Source organism: Lonchura striata, chromosome 9 (assembly GCF_050655825.1).
Source record: "Lonchura striata isolate lonStrDom1 chromosome 9, ASM5065582v1, whole genome shotgun sequence".
In the NCBI taxonomy this organism is placed as follows: Eukaryota; Metazoa; Chordata; class Aves; order Passeriformes; family Estrildidae; genus Lonchura; species Lonchura striata.
Window position 1 is genome coordinate 9,880,116 of NC_140711.1, and position 27,634 is coordinate 9,907,749.

At 45.6% G+C, this 27,634-nt stretch overlaps 2 protein-coding genes across 2 annotated transcripts in view; one reads left to right on the forward strand and one right to left on the reverse strand.

Moving 5' to 3' along the window:
- Positions 1-6,856: 6,856 nt before the first annotated feature.
- RNF228 (ring finger protein 228) lies at positions 6,857-7,880 on the reverse strand. Its single transcript, XM_077785552.2, has one exon. It carries the CDS (start codon positions 7,765-7,767, stop codon positions 6,922-6,924), a length of 846 nt encoding a protein of 281 aa, XP_077641678.1. The 5' UTR covers positions 7,768-7,880; the 3' UTR covers positions 6,857-6,921.
- Positions 7,881-24,662: 16,782 nt separating this feature from the next.
- Positions 24,663-27,634, forward strand: part of SGPP2 (sphingosine-1-phosphate phosphatase 2) — a 35,680-nt gene continuing 32,708 nt past the window's right edge. The window contains exon 1 of the mRNA XM_021553640.3: positions 24,663-24,883. Coding sequence (XP_021409315.3) covers positions 24,716-24,883 — 168 coding nt within the window. The 5' untranslated portion in view covers positions 24,663-24,715. The remainder of the gene's footprint in view (positions 24,884-27,634) is intronic.

Sequence of the window (27,634 nt, forward strand, 5' to 3'; positions counted from 1 at the left end):
CAATGTTGATACTTAAATAATGCAGGGAGATCTAAATTTATTCTCACATAGAAAGGTTTGCCACCTAACTAGAAGAAAGTGTGTTTTCTATTTTATGGTGTCATTTAATTTACTTTGGAGTTTTCAACAGTTTTAGATTTTTTTTTTTTTCACAGAGGAATACTTTCTTTCTCCTAATATTAAATGTCCAACTAACAAGTCCTTATTTTCCACATGGAAACCAAGCTGGTATTATTGTTCACCATCACTTTTTCAAAGTAATAAAAGGCTTCATTCTTCCCATTTTAAAGGAAAGCAAATTTTGATCTTTATCTCTCTCTTTACTCCTCAAATTTCACTCTTGAAAACACACGATTCAACAAACAAACAAAACCTCTACCAAATGCCAAAGGCTGTTGTTGCTATTTATTACAAATAAAAAATATCACTAAATAATAACTGAAATGGCTTTGTTAGATTTTGCTAAACGAGCTTAGAGGTAGGATGGGGAAACATAGCTTACATCTAGACTTGTAACGAACTGCAGTCTAAAATTTAGGTTTCCTGACGAATCAGAAGTAGGTTTGGGGGAGAAAAAACAATAAGAATAATTCAAACTATTCCCCTCAAATTTCATAATCCAATGAGACTAATCAACCTCGTGGTATTTGATTACTGTAAAAATCTTCTTAAAACAGCTGAAATATTTCTCATTTGAAGCTATTTTTAAGAGATTATGATCACCTTGATGCCAAATCTCTCAATCTGCATGACATGTGAACAGCACGCCTGAGACAGCTCAGAACTGAGCTGTGAAGCTGGTTTCAGACCCAGGTGTTTTCAGTAAGACCAGATACAGGCAGAAGGCCAACACTGCTCCTTCCCTGAACACAAGCAAGAGTATTTTATGCTGCCTTGATCAAAGATCAGCGTAGTTGAATGTGTCTAGTATGAAAGTATGACTCCCCCATGACACAAACCATATTTTGTTAATACAGTTGAGGTATTTCTTTCAGCTATCTCCATTTCTACATGCACCTGGATAAAATGTGAAAGCGGGGCAAGTTGCAGGATTTTCTAGCTTTAATAAAAGTGAGCCACCAAATTTAAATACCCTTCAGAAATATTAGGAATCATTGCCATGAAAACCCCATTGTTTCCTTGACCCATTTGTAACATGAAGGGAACATTTGTACTGTTTGTGTGAAGATTTTGCACCAAGGGACAACTGTCAGGGAGCTGCCTCTGATGTGGTTTAAAGGAGAAGAGATGATCACAAGCAAATATAAACATTTATCTTTTTCTTATCTTTTTTGCTTGATATTTTCTTTATTTTTTAGATTCTTTGGCAATATAACATAATAAAAAAATTAACTAACGTCCAGTCAAAAAAGCTTCTCCTCCAGACTAGTAGAACAGGCAAGCACAGAATAGTTACACAACATCCATAACCCAGGGGAAAGGGCCATTGAGCTCAGGAGGGTTTAAGTGCACACAAGGAGCTCTGACAAAGTCATTTAATTTCAGTGAATTTTAGGCTCTCAATTTTGTGTCCATAAACATACCTCACACCATATTAATAACAACTGCACTATTTATGCTTAAGCTGGTGGATCAGAGACGGTTAAAAAAACATTCCTCTGGATGCATTCCTGTTTAAATATTGTCTTCTCCAGCAGCTGTTAAAATTCTCAGTGATGCAGAGAATACACTGTTATGGGATTGTACCAGTCATGAACATGAGCAAGGGTGCTGAACAGCCCCTTCCCTTGGGATTTACTGAGACCACTGCCCTAAGCAAAGCTGTGAGCCCAGGTGTGAATGCACACAGCAACCTCCAGAGAAACTGAACTTCACACCCACTTCCAATTCCCACTCACTGAGCTCTGTCTGTTTGCACAACCACTACAGCCAGCTGGAAGAGTTCTCCCACTTCAGTGGTAGGATTTAAACAGGGAATCCACATGAACCCTGTAATTATACCTGTACCTCTCAGCCCGTGGTAACTGTGTGCAGAAACTCGCCCTGCCATTGTACATAAAAGGAATTTTATACAAATGGTTACACTTTGAGCAGTGTACAGTGAGCTACCTTGGGATGCAAGCCTTGAAAACAAACCCTGTGAATGATGATTTGTGCTACAAAGAAACAGCACTAAGGTAAGAAGCAACAATATTTCCATTACACTTGTCCTTCACCATATTTTAAAAATATTTTTTTACAATGCAAGGAAAAAATAACAGAAATTTATTATTTTCTGTTCTTTTAAGTATAAATGCTGACAGAAACTCGCTTTTCAGAGTAATACAGTTGAGATTCTCAGCCCACAGTACTATGATTAATTATGATTTTCAAAATATACTTCCAAAATGCTGTCTCAACCCAGATAAAACTAGATGGGAAGCAAACTACCAGTCACTTCAGGAAATATAGTTCATTGCTCTAATTGGAGAGATGCACAACCACATTTGTATTATTTGGATTTGTGCTAAATTTCAAGTTATCACAAACATGAGAGTAACTGCTATCCTGCTTTATACATGATAAAACAGAAAGTTCTATCCATAAACAGGCCTTTTAACCAACCAAGTAGATAATATTCCTTCCATGTATTTATGAAACACTTCAAACACTTCACTTGTCAAACCTGCCTTTCCAAGATGAATACCCACCATTATATAAATGAATATTGTGTGATTCTTTACTGCTTGAGTGGTAAAAAAAGGAATATAATTTCTTCTCTGCAACCACAGGATTTATTAGAGACACTTCCAAAGGAGAGAGCAGAAATAACCGTGTCACTGAAGGTACAGGATTAATATTAAAAACATAATTGTTTTTAAAAAAGTTGAACTCTTGAGCACAAGTTACACAGAAGGACAACATTAATGAAATTGTAGTAGTGACTGCCCTAATGCATCCCCATATATTGTCAAAGGCAGAAGCTGCCCACAAATAGCACATACTGATTTTTCTCCTGCAGCTGCTGTTTAGTCCAGTGAGAACTTTGCTCCAGCAGAAGCAGCCACCTCTCCCAGGTGAGACAGAGAAGCCCAGTTTGCAGCACATGACTACTCACCCAGGCTGCATGTTGATTATCTGGGCTCTGCCCTCCTGTTTGTCTTTCCTTCTCTTAGGCTAACGTGACTGATATCCACCAGCCTATTCCAAATCTCAAACTTCACATTTGATCTTCCCATTTGGAGTCCAGTACACTTCAGTTAGGCAGAGGAACTGGGGATTATTGCCACAAAAAAGTTAAGATCTTTAGGCACAACAGGAAACTATGGGTCTTTCAGAGTTCACCCAGACTGTGATCATGGAGAGGTTAAAAAATTTCTGAGAAAGCATCAGGCCTTTGTTTCTTTTCTTGGTGTTTCCATTCCTTGTGCCCCAGACTGAGTACCACAGGAGAATACTGCACAGTAGAAAAAAAAAAAAAACAAAAAAAAAACAACAAAAAGCTGAGCACAAGAAAAAACCCCAGGCAGTACCTTGTATTTCCCATGATTTCTCCCATGGTGTTGTGGATTACCCTGTCTTCTCTGCTTTCCCACAGAGTGCCCCAAAGTGACACTTCTCCTGCAAGATATGTGGATTGTGTGACTGATGCACACTCCTGCTGCATATCTCTGTGTGGTTTTAAACAACCAGAACACACAAGTGTTGTGACTGAAATACCTACAATAGTAAAACACCACCAGCCAGCCAGATTTTATCTTTCTATATTTTTACTTAAGTTTTTTTTTACTGAAACTTGAGCAAACTTTGGCTTTGGACAAGCAGTCTGTACACTCAAAGGAACACAAAATACAAATATAATAGTGGGATTCTACAGCAGCCAGAGATTTATACAATGCATGATTTTTTTGACTGGTACTGTGATGTGGATCCAGACTAACTCTCCTGAAACCAGAGGAGTTTCCCAAAATCTGTGTAAGCAGAGAAAAGGATTTGGCATAAGATCAGTCTCTCCATTTTAATTTGCCTCTGATATATTTTTAAATATATGGGCAAGAACCTGATATGTAATATGATCATTCAACGTGAATAAGCCTGAAAATCCTGTTTAGGCCTGTGATCTTCAACTTTTTGTAATGTGCTAACCTCTAAATGCTTTAAAGTTGACCCTCACACAAAAGATTTAAGTTTCTGATGATCAATTTGCTTTTCTTACTTACCTTTTGCAGCTCTTTTATAGTCCATGGATCCCAGTTGAAACCATTGATTTAGTCAAAATGGCAAATACTGTTTACAGAGAAAAGGCAAGAATAAAACTATGATGTGGAAAGTAAAGAAAAAGATGGAGTATACAGTCATAACTGTAATCAGTATTTCAGCTCCATAACAGCTTCTGTGGGACTGCAGCACCCACACACATTCCCACGTGGCAGCAGCTCACAGCTGTGCCCACAGTGCTGCCAGCACCCCTGGCACACCTCAGCAGCTCCCTGCAGCCAAAACCTGCTGGACTGGGGCAGAGTAAAGAAAAGAACTGTGCAGGGAGCTCCAGCTGAGCTCCACGAGCACTCAGAGCCACCTCTGGATGTCCACGAGGCACAGCCGGAGCGGCGACGGCTGGCTGGGCTCACCTGAACTGCAGGGTGGGTACTGGAGCTTACCTGCCTGACCACAACTGCAGACACACACACTGCATTTGCAGGAGAAGCACAACACAGGAAATCATATATTGGTGCATATGATGTACACATGTACATATTTTATATATTTATTTTTCTTAGAAAACATTGCTGCTGTTTATGTCCATTAATTTACATATATTTATTCCTACTACAGTATCATTTACAATAATACTTTCACTTCTATAGCACCTCCTCTTCAAGGATCTCCAATTGCTTAAAAACATTAATAAATAAAGCCTCACATCTTGCCTGTGAGGTAGGTCAATGCTATTATCAAACTTTACAGATGCATTAACTGAAGAACAGAGAGGTTAAGGCCCAAATTTTCAAATATTTGTACCTGAAGTCAAGCACCCAAATTCTCATTTAGATGCTTAAATAAAAGTCTTGTGATTTTCTTTGGTGCAGAACATCTACAACTACTGCTGAAGTCAACAGGGGCTAACGGTCAGGCCTGATTTTAGGAGGCATAACCTTTTAGACAGCTAACGAGCAACTCCAAGTTGGAAAACACTGGTCTAGGTACACAAATCTCGGTCAGAGCCACAGTTGATCCCAATAATTTATCTCCTCAGGGCCTTTATACTATGATATACAACTTTAAAAGGCTGGTGCGGATCTTTTCCAATAGACATAAGTGACACAAAAAATCATCTACTGTTTCCACAAACCGCGTCCATCATCAGAGTCTATACAAATACTGCTTGGTTTGTGGGGTTTCTTGTGTGTCAGGGGGTTGTTTGTCACACATTTGTGATAATCAAGACATTGCACAGCACACATCACTTGTGCAGTCATGAAACACATCACACATCTTCACCTGCTGTCTTTACATTTCTACAGAGTCAATTTCTTTGCACTTGTGATGAACAGAAGTGGTCAAGTAAAGGTCTATTAAGAGGATACTTGTCAGAATATCATGCAGACAGCTTGCAAAATACACATACTAAAAGATCACTTTTAAAATTCTTGAATTGTTAAGCACGAAAATAATTACCTCATTCCATTACAGTACTGTGTAGAAACGTGGAATAAGCAGCATTATCTTATTCCCAATAGAATAGATTATAACAACTAATTAAGTTTAAAAAATTCAGGCACCAAATGAATAATCCTGCAACATAGAACAGTATCTATATAGAGTGCTCTCCTTAATATACTACAAAACCAGCTGTATGGCAATGTTTTTCCATTTCATATTATGAACATCTTGTCACATTTTAAAGACATCTTTGATGTTCCAACCTCACAGAACAAAACTATTTTCTACTGTCCCTTACAGAAACTCCCAACACAGAAGATAAACTTATCAAGAGGGAAACCCATTGTCTTATTACAGCTACCTCAAACGAAATTTCAATCACAAATTACATTACTGCGTTCCACTTTTACAGTGATGCTGAAAGTCCATACTTTAATGTGGGCTTCTCTCATCGCATAAATATTGGAAACAGTGGCCAGTGAAATATTAATCCCTATGACAGGAGGCTCTTAGCTCTGTTTCAGAGCTCCATTAATTAAATAATCTTCCATCAATTGTTTTAAGTGTTCAATGTAGTGTTTCAGTCTCCCACATTAAATTAGAATTTCAAAGAATTAAATAATACAGCTTATTTTAAGCAACCATCAGAGGGCTCAACGGCCTTCTAATAAAATTATAATGAAACCATACTCAGTACACTGTAGGAAACTTTGGCTCAGTCTCTTTTAAGATAATACACTTCTGTTACAGCTTCTTCTATATGTTAACTTCTTAACGTCATAAAAGGGAAAATACAAAGCGCATTTAACATCGTGTTCCTGTTCTGCTCCTAACCACAGCGAACCTCTCCAATTATCTTCCAGGTGGGGGCAACAGTAAGCCAGTTTTCTTTAATCGCGATTGTGTCCTTCTGCATCAGGAGCTCCGCACCCGGGGATGCGCTCCGGCAGAGGCGGGCACCGCGCACATCCCAGGCTGCGGCTCCCCAGGGAGGCCGTTCCAGCCATCTCTGCCGCCAAGGCGCGCCCTGCCCTCCCTCCCGAGCGGCCGGACCTTCCGTACCCATCGCCGGGTCACCCCGCCGCCCATCCCCACCGCCCGGGGCAGTGCCAGCGCCGCAGGGCCCGGCGTGACCCCGGGCCGGGCGTGCGGCCGCGGCAGGGCCGGCACCTGTCAGCCCGCCCCGCCCGAGCGCCCCGCGGCCGCTCGGGGCTCACCCCGGCCGGCGCTCCCGGCTCGGCGGCCGCTCCGTCCCCGCTCCGCCGGGCCCGGCCGCGCTCAGCCCGCCCCGCCCGGCCCGGCCGCGCTCCGCCGCGGCTACGTGTCGCTCCTGCGGGCGGCCCGGCCCCGCGCCGAGCCGTTGGCCGCGGCCCCGCCGGTGGCCGCCTCGGGCCGGTACTTGAGCCAGCAGATGAGCCATGTGACGACGACGGAGAAGAGGGCGAGGATGCTGGCGACCGACAGGCAGATGGGCCCTACCGGCGACGGCGACGCCGCGGCGCCGGGCGCGGCGTCCCCGCCGTACTGGTTGACGAAGATGAGGCCGGTGAAGAGCAGCACCACCATGGAGAGGAAGGAGACGACGACGCACACGCAGCCGGCGCTCAGCGCCGCCCGCTTGCAGCTCTGGCAGCTCTCGTAGCCGCCGCCCGAGGAGCGCGGCCCGGCGGGGGCGGGGGGCGGCGGGGCGAGGGCGGCCGCCGCCTCCCGGGCGCGGGGCGGGCGGCGCGGCGGCAGCGGCGGCAGGCGGTCCTGCGGCACCGGGTCGCGGGCCCGCAGCTGCGGCGGGCAGGCGGCGGCCAGCTTGGTGTTGACCGGGAGGCCGTGGACGCGGTGGTCGGGCAGCGCCGTGCGGTGGCGGCAGAGCGGGCAGGCCAGGGAGGCGCCGGGCGAGCGCCCCGGGCCCGGCTCGGCGCCGGCGGCGGGGGGATGCTGCGCGGCGCGCAGGTGCAGCTGGCTCAGGCACTCCTGGCAGAAGGTGTGCAGGCACTCCAGCAGCTTGGGCGCCCGCCGCTCCAGGTCGAAGTAGTTGTAGCAGATCTTGCACTCGTAGTCCTCCGAGCTGGGGGCGGCGGCCGCCGGCGGCGGCGCCGCCACCGCCGCCGCCTCATCCTCCCGCCGCCCGCCCTGCCCTACGCCGCCCGTCTGCGCCGGCTCGGCCATAACATCTCGCCGGAGGGGGACGGAGAGCCGCGGAAAGGCGGGGAGTGCCGGGCCGCCCCGCGCCTGGCAGGCGGGCGGGAGCCGGGCCAGCCGCGACCCCGCCGCCTCCTGGCCGCGCCCGCGGGCTGCGGCGGGGCCGGGCGCGGAGGGCGGGGGATGGAGGAGGGCCGCCGGCCGCCTGCCTGCGCCGCCCGCCGCGCTGGCGGCTGCCGGGGGCTGCTGGCGGCTGCCGCGGGCGGGGGGCGGGATCGGCGCCGCCCGCCCCCGGGAGCGGCCGCCGGTGCGCGGCGGCGGCTGCGGTGCCTCTCTCCTGCCCGCCTGGCGTGCGGTGCGGTGGGGCACGGCGCGGCACGGTACCGCACCGCAAGGCACGGCTCGGCTCGGCACGGCTCGGCACGGCACATCAGAGCGCGGCCGTGCGGCGCGGGGCCGCTGGCGCGGCGGTGCCGGTCGCCGGCGGCTCGCTGCCGGCTCGCCGGCGGGAGCCGCCCCCGCGGCACGACCCGGCGGGGCTCGGTGCTCTCCCGCAGTCCCTCCGCCCTGCAGCGCTGCGGGGAACACGCCTGGGCGCCAGGCAGCCTTTTCATCCTGGAGTGTATTTTTCTAAAGCGTTCTGTTGATTTTAACAGTTGACGAGGATTCCCCACTGTCAGTGTGCTTTGGGACCTGCAGTTACAATGACATGACACTCGTCAGGAACGAACACGGCAGATGAAGGGTTAATATGGGAAGGCAGGGTGGCATCTCTTGCATACACCGCGGCTCACAGGATAACTGATATTTTACTGCTTTTCGGAAAGAACATTTTGTGCACTGTGATTCTCGTTCTTTATGCACACTGAAAAATAAGAGGTATTTTTTTTCCAGAAGCTGGAGGCCGAAAGAGCTGCTGATGTTGTTATTTGCATCCTGACATCGCTATACGATTGAGAGCTTTCCCCCAGTTTAATGAAAAACCATCCAAACAGTGAGATGTCCATAGCTGGGAATGTTAAACAACCTGACAGATTTCACTACATCAAAGTCTGCACTGAGAAACTCTTTTGTCTTCAGGTGTAGCCGAGGCCATAATGTGATTATTTCTCTCTGCAGTTCTGAGGATTGCTCTAGGCAAGTAAGGCCCATGTTTCAGGTACACTGCATTGCCTTGCTGTCTTGCTAAAGCTGCAGCTTGGGCATAGCAGCTCTAGCCTGAGAGCTGGGTCATCTTGTACACCTTCTGCTCTCCTCTGCCATGGGACAGGCTGGATCAGGCGTGCTTCAAGGCAAATGCTGAGGGAAGCTCTCTCCTTCTCAGTGCTGTCTTCGCTAGGGCTTTGTTCTTGAGCTCTGAGCATTCTTGAAGAGCCAAATAAAGCAAGGGGACCATTGTTTAGAAAGGCTGACTTGTTGGAAGGATAAAAAGTAGCATGTTTGTAAACTGTGATGACAGATCTGATGATTGTCCTAGCAAAAGAAGGAGCACATCTTAGCTTAGCATAAACTGAAATCATGGCCTAAAGTCAAACAGCAAAAAGTAGGAATGTTCCCTGTTCAGGGAGACATTGTTTTTATAATTTATCCTAAGAGACATTTTAAAATCCTTTAAAAATGTTGGTTGTATCTCTAAAAAAAAAGAAAGAAGATGACTTTTGCTGTCACTGTCCATACTGCACAGCTACTCGGCCTGCGGAGTCAAAAATTACCCTTTTTTAAAGGCCCATACCAGTTTGCAATTTCAGAGCTAATCTGTCTGATGAATTTGGACTTTTCCAACTAACTCTGGTAACTTCCTTTTTTAAAATGAAATCTCATTGTATTTACTCAGATATTTTTATATTCTAAAATGTATGTTTATGGTAGTTTATTTTGGTTTTGTTTCTTTTGTGTAGGTTTTTATTTTGGTTTGATTTGGTTTGGTTTTTTCACTTGCTACTCTTTCCCAGTTAGCACCATCTTCCTATTTAATGAGTTCACTGTTAAAAGATGTCAGATTATCCCAAGTACTGCCCTTTTCTTTAATATTACTGCCACTTTCATAACTTTACAACCTCCAACAATTTTCAAAACACATGAAAGTCCTCAGATCCACACAAATACAAATTAATATTTCAAGTACATTTTTTTGAGGCACTGTATCAAATGCTTTAATAAGGTCCAGATACATCAGCTGCATTTCTGGTTCAGACTGCTATGCCCCTGCCTTTTGTGTTCTGAGTTTTCTTATCTGATATATATCTGCCTTGAGGTCAACTGAAACTCCATCTAATAAGTCTATGAAAGTCAGCACTGGAAAAGCTTCCTGTAACTCAGGCATGAAAACTACACAGAATGGATGGGGAAGTTGAGCATAACTGAAAAAATAATAATCATTAAAAACAGGTAAATGCAAAATTAGGATTAAGTTTACTCTTTTCTCTGCTAAAACAAAGAATGAGGAAAATTGGTGAGTAGTCACATCCTAGAAACATCCTAGTTCACGACTGCCCATGTGAACACAGTGCTGGATAACTCGGTCCCACACAAGCGAGGTTATCCTGTTGTGTGCAGTCCTAGAGAACATTTTATAGCACAACATGTGAAGTGCATGGGCCTCACTCCTGGTGAGATGCTGCTTTGTTCTGGAACAGCACAACTCCACCTCTTTGTGTCTCTAGTGGCACTTGCAGGTTCTGTCCTCACCCTTCTGCCAGCACAGGAACTCGTGTGACGACACAGCCAGTCAGTTCTTGGAGACAATCCAGCTGAACGCTTTTTAAGTGAGTTTTTCTCTGAAGCAGCTCAGGGAAGCAGGTTGTTGCCTGGGTTCATGAAGTCTGCAGCCAGTAAGAGGAAAAATGCCAGAGGCTGTGTGGTCAGGAGAGGAAATGAGGTGGGACCACAGCGTGGTTGATTTATGTCCATTTACCTTACTATGAACAAAGCCATCAATGGTTCCAACCCTTCTGTCGTAGTCCAGCATCCTGTCATGTGTGTATCACAGCTGTGTCATGGGATGGCAGGGTCCAGAGCCAGGCTTGGCAGCCCCTGGCAGCCTTATCCTCATCTCTGCAGGACAGTGTCCCCCGAGGCTCTCTGGGGGCTCTGGGTTCCCCAGGCAGGCACTTTGTGCCACATCTGCTCCCTGTGACGTGGTGCTGCCCTGGCTCCTCGGTCACTTGCACAGGGAGGGTGCCCAGCCTGGAACTAAAGGTGGCTTCTTACCTGGATCCTGCTGGTGGTTGACCCTGTGATTCCTCACAAGCAGAGGAACTGCACCAGGTGAAAACACCTCTGTGCTGAATTTAAAGACTTTCTAGGCAGGGATTGAAGAAATGAAATATTTCTTCAGATTTTTGGAAAAGTTACCGTATTTCCAGGAATCCAGAGGTATTCTCTCTTTTAGTCACTTTAATGACAATGAATGATTTGTTTTTGATTGTCAGATTGTAGGGACTGTTTTTTAGTGGGAAACATATATTATTGTAAGAAAACCCCAAAATGTAGCTGAGCTGATTCTGATTCAGACTTGTGTCTGAAACACTACAGAAGATGTTGGATGTTATTCAGCAGAAGTTGTGTTAGAAATTCAGAGAAAAAGTGGAAAACAACCCTTACAAAAGACACATTTTTCCACTTAATCATTCTGCAGCTGGTAAGAATTGATTTTTAGTGTGGTAAATATTATATTGGGCCTGATTTATCTTGTGCAGTGTGCCAGTTTCATGCTGGTGCGGGACTTGGTCTAAGAAGAGTTGTAACAGTATAAATTAACACATCAGTGAGTCAAGCCCAAAACCTTATAGAAGAATCCTCCTGTTTTTCATAAGGGACATATTGACATACACCCCTGCAGCAGTAATGTCATGTTAAGCTAGTTTAATTCCCCAGAAAGTCTGTGTTCTTATACAATAGGTGTTTTTCAATTTTGATGGATGGCAAAAGATTATTTTTATGCCCTATCATTGCATAATAGGATGCTGTATCATCTTGTGCTTTCTTCATGTTGACATTTTATTTCATATAAAGTATTTCTGAATAATTTATAATTAAAGTGCTTTTTTACCTTTTCTGTATTGGAACTTCTGTAAAAGCTATTGCATGTTGGTCTGATGCATTCAGTACTGAAAGGAATGTTCATTTTCAATAATATTTGCAGGCAATTTCAGGGTGCTGAATAAGAGAAAATGGATTACAGTTATGAGCAGTTCTGCATCAGTCACAGCCATATAAAAATATGTTAATCTCTTAATGTATATAATAGGAAAGATGCAGAAGAAGATGCAGGAATACAATGTTTGACACCACTCTCCCCCCAGAAAAACTTTTCTTCTGTTGTATCTGCTAAATGCTGTCCTATTTCAATTGCCTCAGAAAATGAGAAATGTCTGAAGGACAGACCTTTGCTGACCACTCACCTCTGCTTGTGAGGTCCCTGCTTTCTCTTTTCTCCTGGGTTAAGCTCTAAGCTTCTCCTCCTCACGCAGTGTTGACCTGCAGCCCCAAGCACAGACACACTCTCATTGGCATCAGTCTGATGCCAAATTGTACAACAGTTTTACTGGCAATAAAAGGATGAGGGCTTAAATCTGGGGGTGATGCATAATTTCTGATGGGAATCATTTCTTCTTGTTCCCATCCATGTCTTTTCCATAATGTGTTTGCAGCACATCCCAAATAGGTAACTGCATTAGAAGCTTTTGTCAGGAAATGATGAGAAGCCATGTGAAATTGTGGAGGCATTTCCAGTAGGTGCATCTCCTGCCCCAACAGCTAAGCTTGAACAGCACAAAGAGATCCTCACAGATGTGTTATCCATAGGAAACCCAACTCAGAAATGTTTGAGTGATGGCAGGTTTGGGCTGGCTCTGCAGTTTGGGCAGGGGTGGCTCTGGTGTTCCCTGGGCACACGTGGGTTTGATCCAGCCCACAGGATTACTGGGTTGGATGGTTTGGGCTCCAGAGCTGTGCACCCCTTGTCCCTTGGACTGCAGAGCAGTGGCACACACCAAAGGAGTCCCCATCTCTTGTGGTGTGGCACATTATTAATGGCTCCTTAGAGCAGCTCCTGTGTTAGGGCACATCTTCCCTGGGTGTTTGCAGGGATTTTATTTTATTTATCCAGATTGGCTGCAGCTTTTGAAACAAATGTATTTGTATAAAATTTACCTTCTCCTAAACTGATGGCACTTTTTCAAACCATGTGGTGATGATATAACTGAATCAAGAATCCAGAAATTCCATTCTTGGATTTAACTGTTGTGTTTGTTTTACTTTTTTTTTTTTTTTTTTTTTTTTTTTTTTTTTTTTTCCAGAAAGGAACAAGCTAAAAAGAGAAAAAGAGGGAAAGCCTCAGAGAAGTCTTCTGTTTTAGCCAGCACTGTATTTTCTGCACTTCAGAATAATAATGAAAATTTAATCCAACAGTGGGTGCTGAATTAGGTGTCAGTGTGGGGCTGGCAGAGCCTGTTTGGGCCTGCTTGGAGCAGCAGCTTCTGCAAGGAGAGGGTTATCTGCAGAGCAGGGCATTTTTAGATGCAGAACTACTGTGTCTCAGTAGCACCTTGGGGCTCAGAATTATGGTTATGTTGGCCACAGTAAAGCAGCTGGGTAGGAAAATTTATAAAAACAAGATTAATAATTATTATTAATTGTGATTAGGGTAATTATTGAATGCCAGCATGGTTATTAGCTCCCGGGCAGTTGCTTTTTGCTGCCCAAATTGTCCTTGCATTGCAATGACATAGTCTGTGGAATCACTGTAATAGATTACTTAGTCCTTTGGGAACTCTGCTTAGAAGACACAGTACACATTCCAGTTACTGATTTTATTTCAGTATATCATTGGTAACCTTGATTTAAAATAGGGATGGTTATCACTGGAGTGAAATCCTGAGCCAGTGAAGCTGGTTAAGAATTTTTGTCATCAGCTTCAAAGATGCCAAGTTTTTGTCCTTGATAATGATAGGGACATTTTTTTTAAGACAGCTTGGAAACAACTACAATTGCTCAGACCACAATATCATGTATATGTCCTTGAATCAATTCAGAATGAGAAACAGACAAAGAATTTGGGAATTTTTTTTGCATTCATGCTATTGCATATATGCAGATATTAAAATTATAATAAGTTTGTTTTGGGCTGAAGTTAACACATGGAAGTTGTTTTTTTGGGGACTGTTTGTGTTTTTTTTAAATAAACTTTAACATCTTCTCACAAGAAATAGCAAATTTAAACATCAGTTGACGTGAGCCTAAAACCTACCTGGGTTTTAGCAACCTTGGAGAAGCCCAGTGTCTGCTTTTAAAAGAGGTACTAGTCAGAAAAGCAAAAACCAAGTGTTAGGAGTAAATTGGGAACAATTCTAGATTGCAACAGAAAACATTGTTTTGTTGCTGTATCAACCACGCACTGAGCACTGGGTGCACTTTGGTGCCTTCCCTCGAGGAAGGAATTGTCCAGGCAAGAGCAGAAGGAGCAGGGACTGGGAAGATCCTGTGCATGAAGGAAACCCGAGAGAGCAGGGCTGCACAGCCCGTGGCAGAGTGGCTCCGAGGGGATGCAGAGCAGGCTAATGGGCTCTGCTGAACCAGCCAAGTGGCTCAGGCACAGTGGAGAGATGTCCAGCCTTACAGGGGATGGAGACTGCCAAGGGGTGCTGCCAGCTCCTGAGCTCGCCCTGCCAGGGGTGACCGTAACTCTAGGAGGAGAGGAATATCTGATTTGTTACTTGGCTTGCTCCTGCTCTATTGTCCCTGCTGCTGGCCCACTCGTTTTCATAGCATTGGTAAGGAAGTTGAGAAGCTTGATTCTAATGGGTTGATTAGATATTAAATATTTTGTAACAAAACCAACGAACAACTGGGATGTCTTTCTGATGGGGGTGAGAAGTCAGGATGTAACCTTTGGAGAGCAAACTCTTCAATTAGCTAAAAATGCGGTCCTAGCTGAGTCAATCAAAATTCCTTCATCCCAATTTAAAGTCTGAATTACATTAATTGAAGAGTGCATGGTTCCTGAGTTTTATGAGTAAAAATAACTTAAAATTGATTAAATCGCCATTTCTTATTCACAATTGTTTTCCCCACAAAAATATGGATTAAATTTGTAGACCCAGTAGTAAATGCCAGTTTGGAAGAATTCCACTGGATTCGTTGCAGTTATTTTAGTTGCACCTTCCTTAGCCAGTATAGAATCAGGCCCTGCATGCACAAGTTTTCTTTTTAGACCTGAGGGAATGTAATCAGGATCCAGGCTGAGGTTCCATTCCAGATCAAGTCTTTCATATGCAGATTATAAAATCAGTAAAAAACAAGCTTAGTTTGGCAGGGACTTCAAAAGAGACCTTTGGATGATTTTATCAACAACAGAAGAGGCAATTCGTTCTCCCTGCTAGAAATCAACATATATCTCATTTTAGGAGATGTGATCTATACTGATTGGGGGTTTTGTGTAGAGAGAAAAATACTATATTTGAGAAAATTTTTCTTAGGACAACTTCAAGTCTATGTAAACACTTCTGCCTTCAAAAACCTTATCCCCTAATCTCAGAGAAACATTTTTACCCAATGTATTTAGATCAATATTTTGGTTTATTTATTTATGTTATCTTGTCTTTTTGACTGCCTAAGGCTTCAAATAAGATTTTAGAAGTTTATCCCAAGTTTCTGTATTAATTCTGCAGGAAGCTTGAACATTGATTTAAGAGTTGTGGTTTGGATTTGTAGATGCTAATGCAAGAAAGCTCAAGGAATGCAACTTCTCTCAACTCTTGCACTGCAAGAGACCTCATAATCACTAAGGAAGGGAGTTAAATCCTGATTTTCTCTTCAGCCATTGCCAGGAAAGCTTCTAGCCAGATGGATGATCCGTGGTGGATAGTCAACAATCACAGTTAAAAGTTCTATGTGCTGCTACTGCTTTTCAAAACTGCATATTCCCTAAAAGAGCACAAATAATCAGAGAGATAATGGGGTGGGCATGGATTCTTCTCTAAAACAATCACTGGAATTCTCAAGTCTCAAGTTGGCTTGCCCAGTGTGTGTGCAAGAGCCACAGTAAATGCTGCCCTGACATCCTCCCTCCAGTCAGAGAGTGCAGCAGCTTCTCTCAGGTGTGATTGAACACCTCTCACATGACATCTGACGTTCAGAAGCTTGATGCAGAGGAAATATTTTACTAAGATAGTTAAAAATTATATTAAAATAACCCTCCATGCAGTTGACAGAGTTAAAGACCAATAATGAAGTATGGCCATATTTCTCTCCTGCAAAAAAAAAGTTCAACCTCCCTCCCCCGCAGCCAGCCATTTAGTGATATTTAAATACATTTCAACAGCAAAATGTTTGGTCTGGAATGAGGTATAGTGTAAAATCTCTCCTATGATAAATCACTAGAGATGAAGGATCATTTATGATCCTATTCTGGAAGGGGAGGAGGGAGCTGCCCAGGCAAGGCCCTGCTCTGTCTGCCTGCCCCAAAGTCAGTGATGTCTCCATAAGGAGGTCTCTAAATGAAGCTTAGCCCTGTATTTCTGTCTTCCATATGGGCTCCTTTTCCTTTCTTCCTTCCACTGGTCCAAAGATGATCACATTTTTAATGGTTTGCAAACTGCTTCAGAAAGGAAGGGCAGAACAGGCTCAGGCTCTGGAAACACACTGGTCACACCTGAAAAAAACAGTCAGCTTCATTTATCCACATGTAAGATAGCAGGGCCCCTGCTTCATCAGCAGCTGAGTAGTAGCTTCTACAATCAGGGCTAATTCACAGGTTATTATTTACCCACTGCCCTGTACAGTTATTGTCACAGCTTCCACTATTTGAAGTGGATAACTTGTCTTATTTTTAATGAACCAAGATAAATGCTGTCAGACCTCCTAATGGTTGTTTCTATCTACTATACTTTAAAAAATGTACATATGTATCCCTCTTGGTTTACTGCCAGTCAATCAATGTTAAAGCATTGACATATGGATGTGGGATTTTTTGCTGTCTTTAAAATAGGATCAATGACATTAAGGCTTGTCATGTAAATAGTAGAAATAAAGCAGAAAAACCCAAGAGCTATTTATGTTTTTTAGGATGACATCTGTAATGTGGGTGGCACAGAATGAAAAGTAGAAAATTGCAAAGCTGTTCATAGTTGAATGAATTGACTGAGCATATATCTTTTAGCTGTTTAAAAGGCATTACTTATGCAAAGTTCATGCATGCAAACAAAATAAATGTATGAACTAAAGATAAACCTATGAACTGGCTGCACAAATCTCAATCCATTTATTTGCTCATTTTCCACTCCCACCCTTCTTTCTCTGGACTGTTCACTCCTGAACAGACTTTTTGATGAAACTCATAAATTGCCTGAAAAAACATAATCTAAGAGATCAGCAGCTCCCAGCAAAAGCCTCTGTTGCCCTTCACAGGATGCTTTTTGTTGTCTGAGTCTCTGCAGGAATCAAACACCCCTGATGGCCAGGCTGACCTGCCCTGGCAGCTCCCAGCTCCATACTGCAAACAGATTTTAGACAAAAGAAAAGAGCCCTACGTCTTTTGCATTCCAAACAAGTGTTTGACAGCAGTGACTCATGCTGCCATAATGCAGGGATAAACATTTGGAAGGCATAAAGCTACAGCTTTAGGCATGAGGCAGGAAGTTTGATGCATGTAAGGTGCCACAAAGGAGAAGCTGTCAAGGGGCAGGGCAGAGAGGTGCCTGGCTCTCAGACCCATCCTCTGCTCTGAACAGGAGGAAGAACCACGGAAAACATGAGGTACAGAGGGCATTTGGAAGAGCTCTCTGGCACGGCAAGATAACCACAGCTCCGCAGCACTGCTGAGTTGTGGGAACTCAAAATGTCTCTCAGAAATTTTTGGAGGTTCCAGGCCTTGGTCAGAGGCATTCTAGACCCCGGCAGGCAGCTGGAATCAGCTGTGTTTTCGAGTTTGAACCATGGAATGAATTACCAACTTTGAAGGTGGAACAAGCAGTCACAAATGGTTAGATAGTATAGTAAATGTAGCTACAAAGTAGAGGGGAAAATTTTTTAGTAGTGTACAGGGGGGTTTTAGCACATGTACAGGGGGGGTTTTACTTTGTACATGGGGGTCAGAAGTTCTAAGATGGAGGAAAGTGGACTGATCCTGTCCTTCCTCTTTATTCTTCCTTACCCCCATGTTCTTGGTGATGTTGACACTCACAGATTGGTTTCGAGTAGAAAAGCACTTGGTAATATAGGTAGTAGGTATTGGGGAATAATTGTAAACATGTTATACGTAATGTATCTTATAAAAGATAGCAGCAGCCCTGGGCAGGGAGGGAGAAGAAGAAGACAGCAGACAGTCAGGGTGTCAGGAGTGTGTGCGTCTCTGCCTGGGCTGCTGATCAAACAGCCGCAGCCCGAGAAAATAATCTGTTAGATAACTGACAATAAACTGCCTTGAGACCGAACAACAAGAGCCTGCGGAGCTTTTCTTTGGGAGCACGGGTTGGAGGAGAGACTTTACCACCACTCGAGACCCCAGAGCAAACCCGGGGTTCTCACAGCGAGTGTCAGTGACTGGTGCCGATGAAACCCGCAGCCCTTCGCCTCGGCTTTGCTCAGTTTCCCGGTGCGGGCTGAGAGCCGCCCACCAGCAGTGCTCAGGGAGCGCGCTGTGCTCGGGCTGCCTGCTGTGCACCTGGGCTCCCACCAAATCTGGCTTCTCCTGAATAATGGCTTTCTTGAAGGAAAAGGCAGTTGTTACAGAATTTCTGAGAGACAGAGGTCATGGTTTATGTTTAGAATGAGATTTGAGCTACTCCAGTCAAGGCCTCAGATTTGGGCGTTGAGAGGCCTTCCAGCCTCTGACACAGTTAGAAATTAAGAGTTTGTGGCGCAGCTAGAAATTGGATTAAGATGTGATGGGGACCACTGGGTGTCTGGGTGTGAAGTAATATAGGTTTATAGTGTAAGGTTTAGGCCACCTTAAGGAAAAGGTAAACAATGTTAGCTTGCCAATCAGTGTGCCTTTGTAATCTGTAAACTATGTAGAAGTATATAAAAACTGCCATCTTCTCTTGAATAAACTGAGAATGTTGCAATAATCATATTGACTAGATGTGTGTTCTGTCCGGCCATCTTTCCCAATTTTATGAGGCCCCTGGCTTCTGGCAGTTGTAAAAAGCAGGGCATTACTCTGTATTTGAGAAGAATTACTTGAGAACTGTAATCTTGTCTCCATTTGTACACTTGCTGGCTGAGGATTGGTTGAAGAGCCCATGCCAGGAGAAGTCTAAGAATAAATCAAGCAAAGGGAAAGGCTGTGTGCCCAGCTGTGCCCCTCCAGCAGTGCTCTTGTCTCTTCAGCAAAGGTGTGCTGCCAGCCTGGCCACTGCCAGGGCAGCTGGTTGTAAGGACCTGGAGCTGATCACCCTTAGCAAAGACCCTCCCACGTTCTTTTACAGAAATGATTTGCAGAACCTGCTGAATTCCCCTTCTTTGTGCCATCCCTTCAGTGCAGGCCCTGAGTGCTGTAAGCAGAGATCATTGGACAGCAGCATGGGAGCTGCTGCAAAAAAACCCACTAAAAACCCTTTCAACAGTTTCAACTACACTGGGGCAACACAGCCCAGAGAAAGAGAAGGTTTTACCATTTTAAGCCTAGACTGTTGTTGCTAAAATCAGATTTTTTTTGCAGAGAGCTGTATACAGATATCTGTATTTTAAATAAGATAATCAGACATGCGAATTCTTATGATAATTAAGTTTTAAAAAATTCATAGGGGTTAAGCCCAACATTTCACTACAACTTTATTAATTCTTCTTCTGCTGTTGTCTCCTAAAACACTGCAATAGTAAAGGTAGCCTACAAATAACCTGAAACATTGTGAACACCTCTAGGAATTTCACAGTAGATATATGTGTAATTGAAGTATCCAAGTGATATGGTGCAGAATAATTATTTAAATAACATGCTAATCTTCACTGGAAATTAGCAATACCATTTCAAGCAATGCAAATCATAGGCAATTACATGGAATTATCTGGTTACTTACACTGCAAACAGAAAAGTTAATTATTTCTACTCAAGACAGCAGCCACAGCTTCAGCACATTCCCTTTCTTGCATTTTTTTGGAACTGCTTTCATCTTACAAAGTTCTAAACTTTGCTTTGCTTTTGTGCTTATGTTCCCTAAAACTGAAAATACAATCACATATATATAAAAAAAAGATATTAAAATAAAATCTTGTGAGAATTATTAACAAATGGGTCTACAATTCCATTTTCCTCAATGACTAAAGTTGTAGGACTTGGTGAGCAGTTTGGAGCCCAAAGGACTGAGGTATTTAACACACATTGTGTGCTGCAGCTTTACTTTTTCTGACCATCTGTGCAATGACAATTGCTGTGTGTTCAGTGCATTGAAGGCTGCAGAGGTATCACAGGTTCCAATCTTTCTGTATCACTCAGCTAAACTAATGAAGATATTGGCATAGAAAACATTTTCTCTTAATCAGAAAAGGCCTACAAAATGTGCAGACTTGAGACCCATTATTATGCAGACTCCTGTTGAGATTCTTTCTTTATTGATCTTTCCTGAATTTTTTTTCTCTAAAAATGTTTCTTCAAACTGGATTTTATTTGACCTTTGATAGGCATTAAATCAAAAACAAAAAACTCAAGTGCTGTGGAAACCAGATTCTCTCATGTGTTGGTTTCCCAGGGCACTTTCTACAGATTTTTTCATACTTTCACCATGTTTCAAAATCTCCAGTTCTTCCAGCTAATCTGAGAAGGCTCCATTTTCTTGCCTGCAAGGTTAGTGGGTGGTTGGGTCTGACATTCAGTACTGAAAGTCTCAGATCCAAAATAATGTGTTCAGTAGCTTGTCAACTAAATATAATGAAAAAGCAAAAGTCTTATAAAAAGAGCACTTGTAGTATTAAAGCATACACATTTTAATAGTATCTTTCTCAGTATAACGAGTAAAAAATGCAAATTGCAAAAAAATGGTGAAGGAAGATGAAATTAAGAGTCGGGCTCTAAGTATGTTGAGAAAATGACTGAAGAAATGAAAACACGTGGGATGGAGCTGAAGGGAAGATTTGTTCAAACCTGTTTAAGTATAGTGCTGTGGTACTTGATGAGTTGGTGGAATTTCTGTGTTCACCTCACGGCCAAAGGATCTCTGTGTCCAGGATTTCTGAGTGCCAGCCTCCCTGTGGCACAGCCCACATCTCACTGCCAAGTTCAGTGGTCCAGGCAGAGTGTGCTGATGTCTGTAGCTCTGCCCTGCCAAATCTTCAGCACCCCTCCAGGTACAGAGACACTGCCAAGGCCTCTCCCTGGTACAGACACATCTCAGCAGGCAGTGGCTCTCTACCTACAGTTTCAGCAGGGGCTTCACTTTGTTCATGTTTCTGTCACTTCAGTGCTTTTTTGCTTGGAAGACCACAGTTCTGACACTTGTGTTTGTAACCCATAAGCCACAGCCTCCTCAGAGGGATCTCAGCCCAGGAAGCCCCAACTGTGATGTTCCACAGTGAAATGTGCTTGCTGTCTGTAGAGTGACAGGAAAACTTGTGCTCGTGTTTTGCTCCTCCAGACGCATTCCCTCAGCCTGAGGGAAAACAAGGCTTATGTGGCTGTCAGGACTGCAAACTCAGGCTGACATCTGAAATCTGAGCTGTGCTCTCCTAGCATCATCATCCACCCCCAGCCCTGGAATTTGTACTTCACTCTTAACTTTGTTGATGCTGAAGGCAAAATTATCTACCATATCCACCATCATGACAATGACACCCGTTGTTGTTAAGGAAATGCCTTCAGCACAAGACACTATTCTCAGCTTTCTCAAAAGTTATCTTTTATATTCTCATCTTTCATGCTTTTCCTCAGCCCAGGGGTGATTTTCTTCCCTTGTGAAAATGTAGCTAAATACTAACTGGCTATTAGTGAGCTATTTTGGCTCTAGATGAGGCAGTTTCACTAGATAAAGCTCTAAAAGCTTTTTTTTGCCACTGGATAGTTTATAAATATCTTATTTTAAACACTCTCAGAATTGTACTCATCTAGTCTTTTGCATTGACTTTGATTCCACTAGTTTCATAGAAAGTTCCCTTCCTAAAGCTCTGGAAATATGTATGGGCCATGCAAAGTGTGGGACAGTTCTTGAATTCTTTTAGTTGTTAAATTTGGGGAGTTTTTTCTACAGCACATCTTTCAAGGAGCCAAATCCTGAGTAATTTGAGTAATTTTTTTGCCCATCAGGAGTAATGGGAGGTAAGTCTCAGGAAAAGGCCATGTGAGAAGCAGCTGAGGTCACTTGGCTTATTCAGCCTGGAGAAGAGGAGGGGACTGAGGGGAGTCTTCATCCCACTCTGCAGCTTCCTCACCAGGGGAAGTGGAGGGGCAGGCACTGATCTCTGCCCTCTGACAGGGGGAGATCAGTGAGAGGACCTGAAGGAACAGCACGGGGCTGAGTCAAGGGAGGATTAGGTAAGATACTGGGAAAACAATTTTCACCCAGAGGGTGGCTGGGCACTGACCAGGCTCCCCAGGGCAGTGGTCACAGCACCAGCCTGACAGAGCTCAAGGAGCTTTTGGACATTGCTCTCAGGCACATGGTGTGACTCTTGGGGCTGTCCTGTGCTGGGCCAGGAGCTGGACTTTGATGATCCCTCTGAGTCCCTTCCAAGTCAGGATATTCTATAATACTATGAAATGGGACCTTAAAAGTTTCCTTCACTCCAGAAATCAGTCTGTATTAGGAACATAACTCCCACAAATCCCTTGACTTTCCACAGCAAAAAGAGTCACAAACTTCCATTACCAGCTCATGCAGTACTCATGTTGATTTCAAGACATAAACAAGGCATATTAAATTTAACAATAAGTAGAAATTTCTCCCTTAGTTTTTCTCTCTATTAAGTTTCAAGTGATTTTGGTTAGTAAAACCTGAATTCTCATCAGCTGGATGCTGACATCCTCACTGAGACACATTCCCACTAACCTACATGTGCACCTGCAGAGAAATTGGGGAGAAGCTGGCTGTGAATGCTGAGTTCTATTTTAATACCTGGTAAGTATTATAATGACATAACTATGTAGGCAGATCTGATAAATATTGACTTGTGGTTGACAAAGAGATATTTTAAAATACCCACTGAGTGCTGGCCCTAGCCATGCACTTTCATTCCTGCCTTCCTGCTTTCCACTGTGTCCCTGGATGAGATCCTGTCCCACTGGCATCAGTGGCAAGGCTTTCAGCTGCACCAGCAGGCCTGTAATTTTTCTCTTCAAATTAACATGTCACAAATTTTTTGGACATTTTTCACATATCTAGGAACAGGAAAAAGAAGACAAATATTTCCCACATGCTTATGAGTGCACCTAGTAAATGTCACAGCTATTAAAACAAGCCCAGAGGCAAACAATAAATAATTCCCCCAGGTAAAAGAGTACAAACACGTAACCTGCACAGGCTGCTCCCTCCTCAGTCCCTGTGAGCTGGTTCTGCTGGCAGGGGAGCCCTGCCATCACGGCCAGGACTGAGGGTGTGCACACCCAGCAGCAAGGAAAGCACGGGACCCATGGTGTCACCTGCAGCTTGGGCAAACCTCCACTGATAGAAGACTGCATTTGGAGAAGATAAAAGAGAATTAATCGCACAATTAGATGAGCTCTATGGAGTCTGCCCTGATTGTGGATGGGGGTGATGAAGAGCTGTGCCTGGGATTTCTCACCGATGTGGCCCATGGCTGTGGGCTGGCCTGGCCCCAGCCCAGGCTGGGTGATGAGATGATTCTGCCATCTCAAGAGCAGTGGTATTCATGGGGCTTGGGAGAGCATCTCCTACAGGCAGCCCAACCTGTAGGAGACAGGGACAGGGACAGGGACACACCGACTTGCTAAAAAAGCAAAGGAATGTGGCTTTGTTTCCCAAGCGCTCCGGAAAAAAAATCCTTAATTCAGTTTTGCATAATTTGGGGTATTTGAGAATGAAAAAAAAGCAACAAACTTTAAATGGGTCTATGTTGAGCAAATAAAGATTGTACAATCCTTGTACAAAATTTATTTCTGGGAATAAAAATGGGCTGTTCTGAAAAGAAAAAGGAATGCATTGATGGAACTAAGGTGCTAAATGTTTCAAAAATAGGAATCAGCAGGGATCACCTGTGTCAAGGTTTGCAGCCCCAGAACTTGAGGGGTATCTTCCAAGTGATAACTCCTCTTTTTCTGTAAGAAACTCCATAGCTGTATTTAAGGGAGAATGTATTTAGAGATGTATCCTTGTAGGTGTATGTGTACATGTGATGTATACAATGTGGGTGTGCAAACGTTTGGGAAAAGAAATAAAAGCTGATTCCAAAACCAGACAAAATGAAACTGGGGACAGCTCAGGGTGTATTTTACACCATGAGATGAATTGACAGAAGATGAGCCCATGTAGCATGGCATTCACGCCTAAGTGTTTTTCCCAAAGATCTTGGTGCTATTTAGGTCATTCTATCTTCACATTAAGACAGCAGGAAAAACATCACGGTAGGAAAAATCCCCCAAAAAAGGAACACGCTTAATGTCATGTCCTCACCGAGGGGAGGACCACGGGGTTGGGTGCCGGGGAAGGGAAGTGCAGGGCCGGGCCAGCAAGGGGTGGGACGGGCGGGGCAGCGCACCTGTGCGGGGCGGGACAGCGCACCTGTGCGGGGCGGGACTCGGCTCCTGTGCAGGGCGGGGCAGCGAACCTGTGCGGGGTGGGACAGCGAACCTGTGCGGGGTGGGACAGCGCATCTGTGCGGGGCGGGACAGCGCACCTGTGCGGGGCGGGACAGCGCACCTGTGCGGGGTGGGACAGCGCACCTGTGCGGGGCGGAGCGGGGCGGGGCGGGCGCACCTGTGCGGGGCGGGGCAGCGCGGAGCGGGGCGGGGCGGGGCGGGCGCACCTGCCCGCGGCCCCGCGGCCGGCGGGGCGCGCTGGGGCCGCGCTGCGCGGAGGCTGGCGGCAGCATGGCCCGCCTGCTGGGCACCCTGCGCAGCTCCCAGCCCGTGGCGCGCTTCCAGCGCTCCTGCGGGCTCTTCCCCGCTGCCGAGGAGGGCGGCTGCAGCCGCGACCCCGCGGAGGGGCCCCGGGCCCGCGGCGCCTGCAATGGAGCGGGCGCGCTGCGCTGCCCGCAGGTGAGTGCGGCGGGGGCCCGGCTGTGACTCAGCAGAGCCGCCCCGGCGCTGTGCGCGCAGGGACGCCCCGGGAGGGTCCCCCCGCATCCCGCCGCCTGCCCGGGCCGGGAGGAGGGAAAAGGGTTGGGGCTGCGAGCCCGGCCGCATCCCCGCCGGGGAGGCGTCTTTGGGCTCTCGGCGCTCCCCATCGCTGTCGGCCCGGGATGGGGCGGTCGCTGCGAGCGGGAGTTGCCTGCAGAAGGGCCTGGGGGGCACGGCAGTGTCGCGGCGGGATGCGGGGAAGGAGCGGCTCTGTCTGTCTCACGCCGAGGCGCTGTGCTTTGCCGTGCCCGGCCCCTGCCCGCCGCGCCGCGTACGGCCGTGCCCGCCCCGGGCTCCGGGCGGCTCAGCCCCGCCGCCCGCCCCGGGCTCCGGGCGGCTCAGCCCCGCCGCCCGCCCCGGGCTCCGGGCGGCTCAGCCCCGCCGCCCGCCCCGGGCTCCGGGCGGCTCAGCCCCGCCGCCCGCCCCGGGCTCCGGGCGGCTCAGCCCCGCCGCCCGCCCCGGGCTCCGGGCGGCTCAGCCCCGCCGCCCGCCCCGGGCTCCGGGCGGCTCAGTCCCGCCGCCCGCCCCGGGCTCCGGGCGGCTCAGCCCCGCCGCCCGCCCCGGGCTCCGTGCGGCTCAGCCCCGCTGCCGCAGCCCAGGCGCCGATGGAGACAGCCCCAGCTCCCTGCGCTCCCCGCTGGCCGGGCAGGTGGCGGCCGCGGCACGGTCTGTAATTCCCCTGTGTATCAGAAGGGAAGAGGGAAGGGTATGATGCAACCCATGTGTACAGGTCGGACGACCTGCTTTTTCTCTTACTGTAATGACTTGAATTCATTAGCAGATCGTTTTGTGGTGCCTTTTGGAAAGCAGGTGTGATAATGGGCTTCCAAATTCTACCTGCAACATAAACATGGACTAGCCATGAATGTCATAACTCTACCTCTCTTTCCCTTCCGTACTATTTTACTATTCCCTGTTCCACATCCAGTGCTCAGATTCCCATTTCAAGCATCTGAAATTCTTCCTTAGCTCTCCTTGACTCTTTCTCAATTAGCTGTCGTTCAGTGTGTTCACTTCTGAACTTCAGTAAGCTCTATTTTGAGTAAACTATGCAGATAATTCACTAAAATATTTATTGGTGCTGCTTTCTTTTGAACAGTGACATAGTTCGTGTAGCAGTGTTGATATTAAAATCCTATCAAGTTAATGCTCCATGAATGCAGCTGTTTACCTTGAGCAGTTGTTTTGGGTTTCATGAAGAAGGGCACAATTACCTTTATATGAAGGTTAAATGTGTTCTGGGTGAGACTCCATGAAACTTGGGTTTGTTTCCACACAATTATGACATTTCTGAAACATGAAAGTTAGGTTCAAACACCCCTAAATTGAAGATGGGATTAATAGATTGAAGAGTGTTTCAATGAAGTGTGAGAATTATAAAGACAGGCTCTCTCTGTTCATTTTATGGAAAATGGAAATAAAAAGTCCATTTTACACAGAGGGTTTTCTGCAGTCTGACAAGAAATGTGAAAAGCGAATTTGGACCTCCTTTAGGCTAAGGCTGAGACCCCCTGCTTTATTGCTAAGTCACCCAGGGTTACCCTGATGTATCTGCAAATAAGCAGGTTTAGGATTCTTGTTTACATAGCAAATTCCTTGGCCATGAATTCTCTATGGATAGTGGCATTTGCAGAAAGGTGTTGAAGTGCTGCTTCTGCATCTCCCTGCTGGAGCCTTGCATGGCTCTGTGGTCATCCATCCCTTCTTGAAACCTGGGAGTTTCAAAGTCCTTGTCATCAGGACAGTTGATTTCTATAAGGTAGTAACTTCCACACTGCTTTGTCTTTACTGTCAGAACTGTCTTAAGGATTCTCAGGCTCTCCTGTGTAAGTTCTTGGACAACCCCTAGGTTATATACCTGTAAAAACAGAGCACATTGCATGCAGTGAAGGAGCTGTGAATGGCTTACTGGATGATGAGACTGCCACAGCTCCATGTCTCCAGGACATCCTCCCTTTCTTCAGTGCCAGCTCTCAGGCCCCTACATCTGTCATGGGCTGGATTGTGTGCCAGGGTGGCCCAGCTGCAGAGCTGGGAGGGGCAGCTGAGGGCTGGTAGCTGGTGGCAGTTTGGGAGGGGATGGACACACCTGGTAGGACGATGTCATACTGGATGGAGAGGAGAGAGGATGTCTCAAAGGGGTAAAGAGACGGAACAGCTCTTCCTCTGGAAGGAGGAGGCTTTTAATTATTGCATACATTTGTGCCAGGAGTGCTGCATGATCGTCTTTGTTTATATATAACCTGGAACTTAAGTGTGTGTTTAAAAACAATTTTAGAAGCCACAAGGCCTGATTACAGTGGCCAGTAGCAGCAAGAGCAGCTGTGTTTCTGAACCTTTGTAAATCAGTCCTGCCTGCCCCACAGGAGTTGCCATGAGATGAGACAAGGAGTGAAAGTCTTAGATGTGATAGCTGTGGCTGCGTGCGTGTCTTAAATATTGAATCAGTACCTAACCCATATTCTTGGTGTTCCTTGGTTGCCAGATTGTTTAGAATCACTTTTTAATACCTCAAATGCAAACTCTGGTGCCTGTGGATGATACAGAATGGTGCTAGTCCAACACACTAACTGGATTTATGTCCTGGCTTGGACTAGGTATTGAATCTATGGGCTTTTAGTGGAGAACTTTTCTGGGTTTATTACAACAGAAGACAAGAGAGCAACTTCT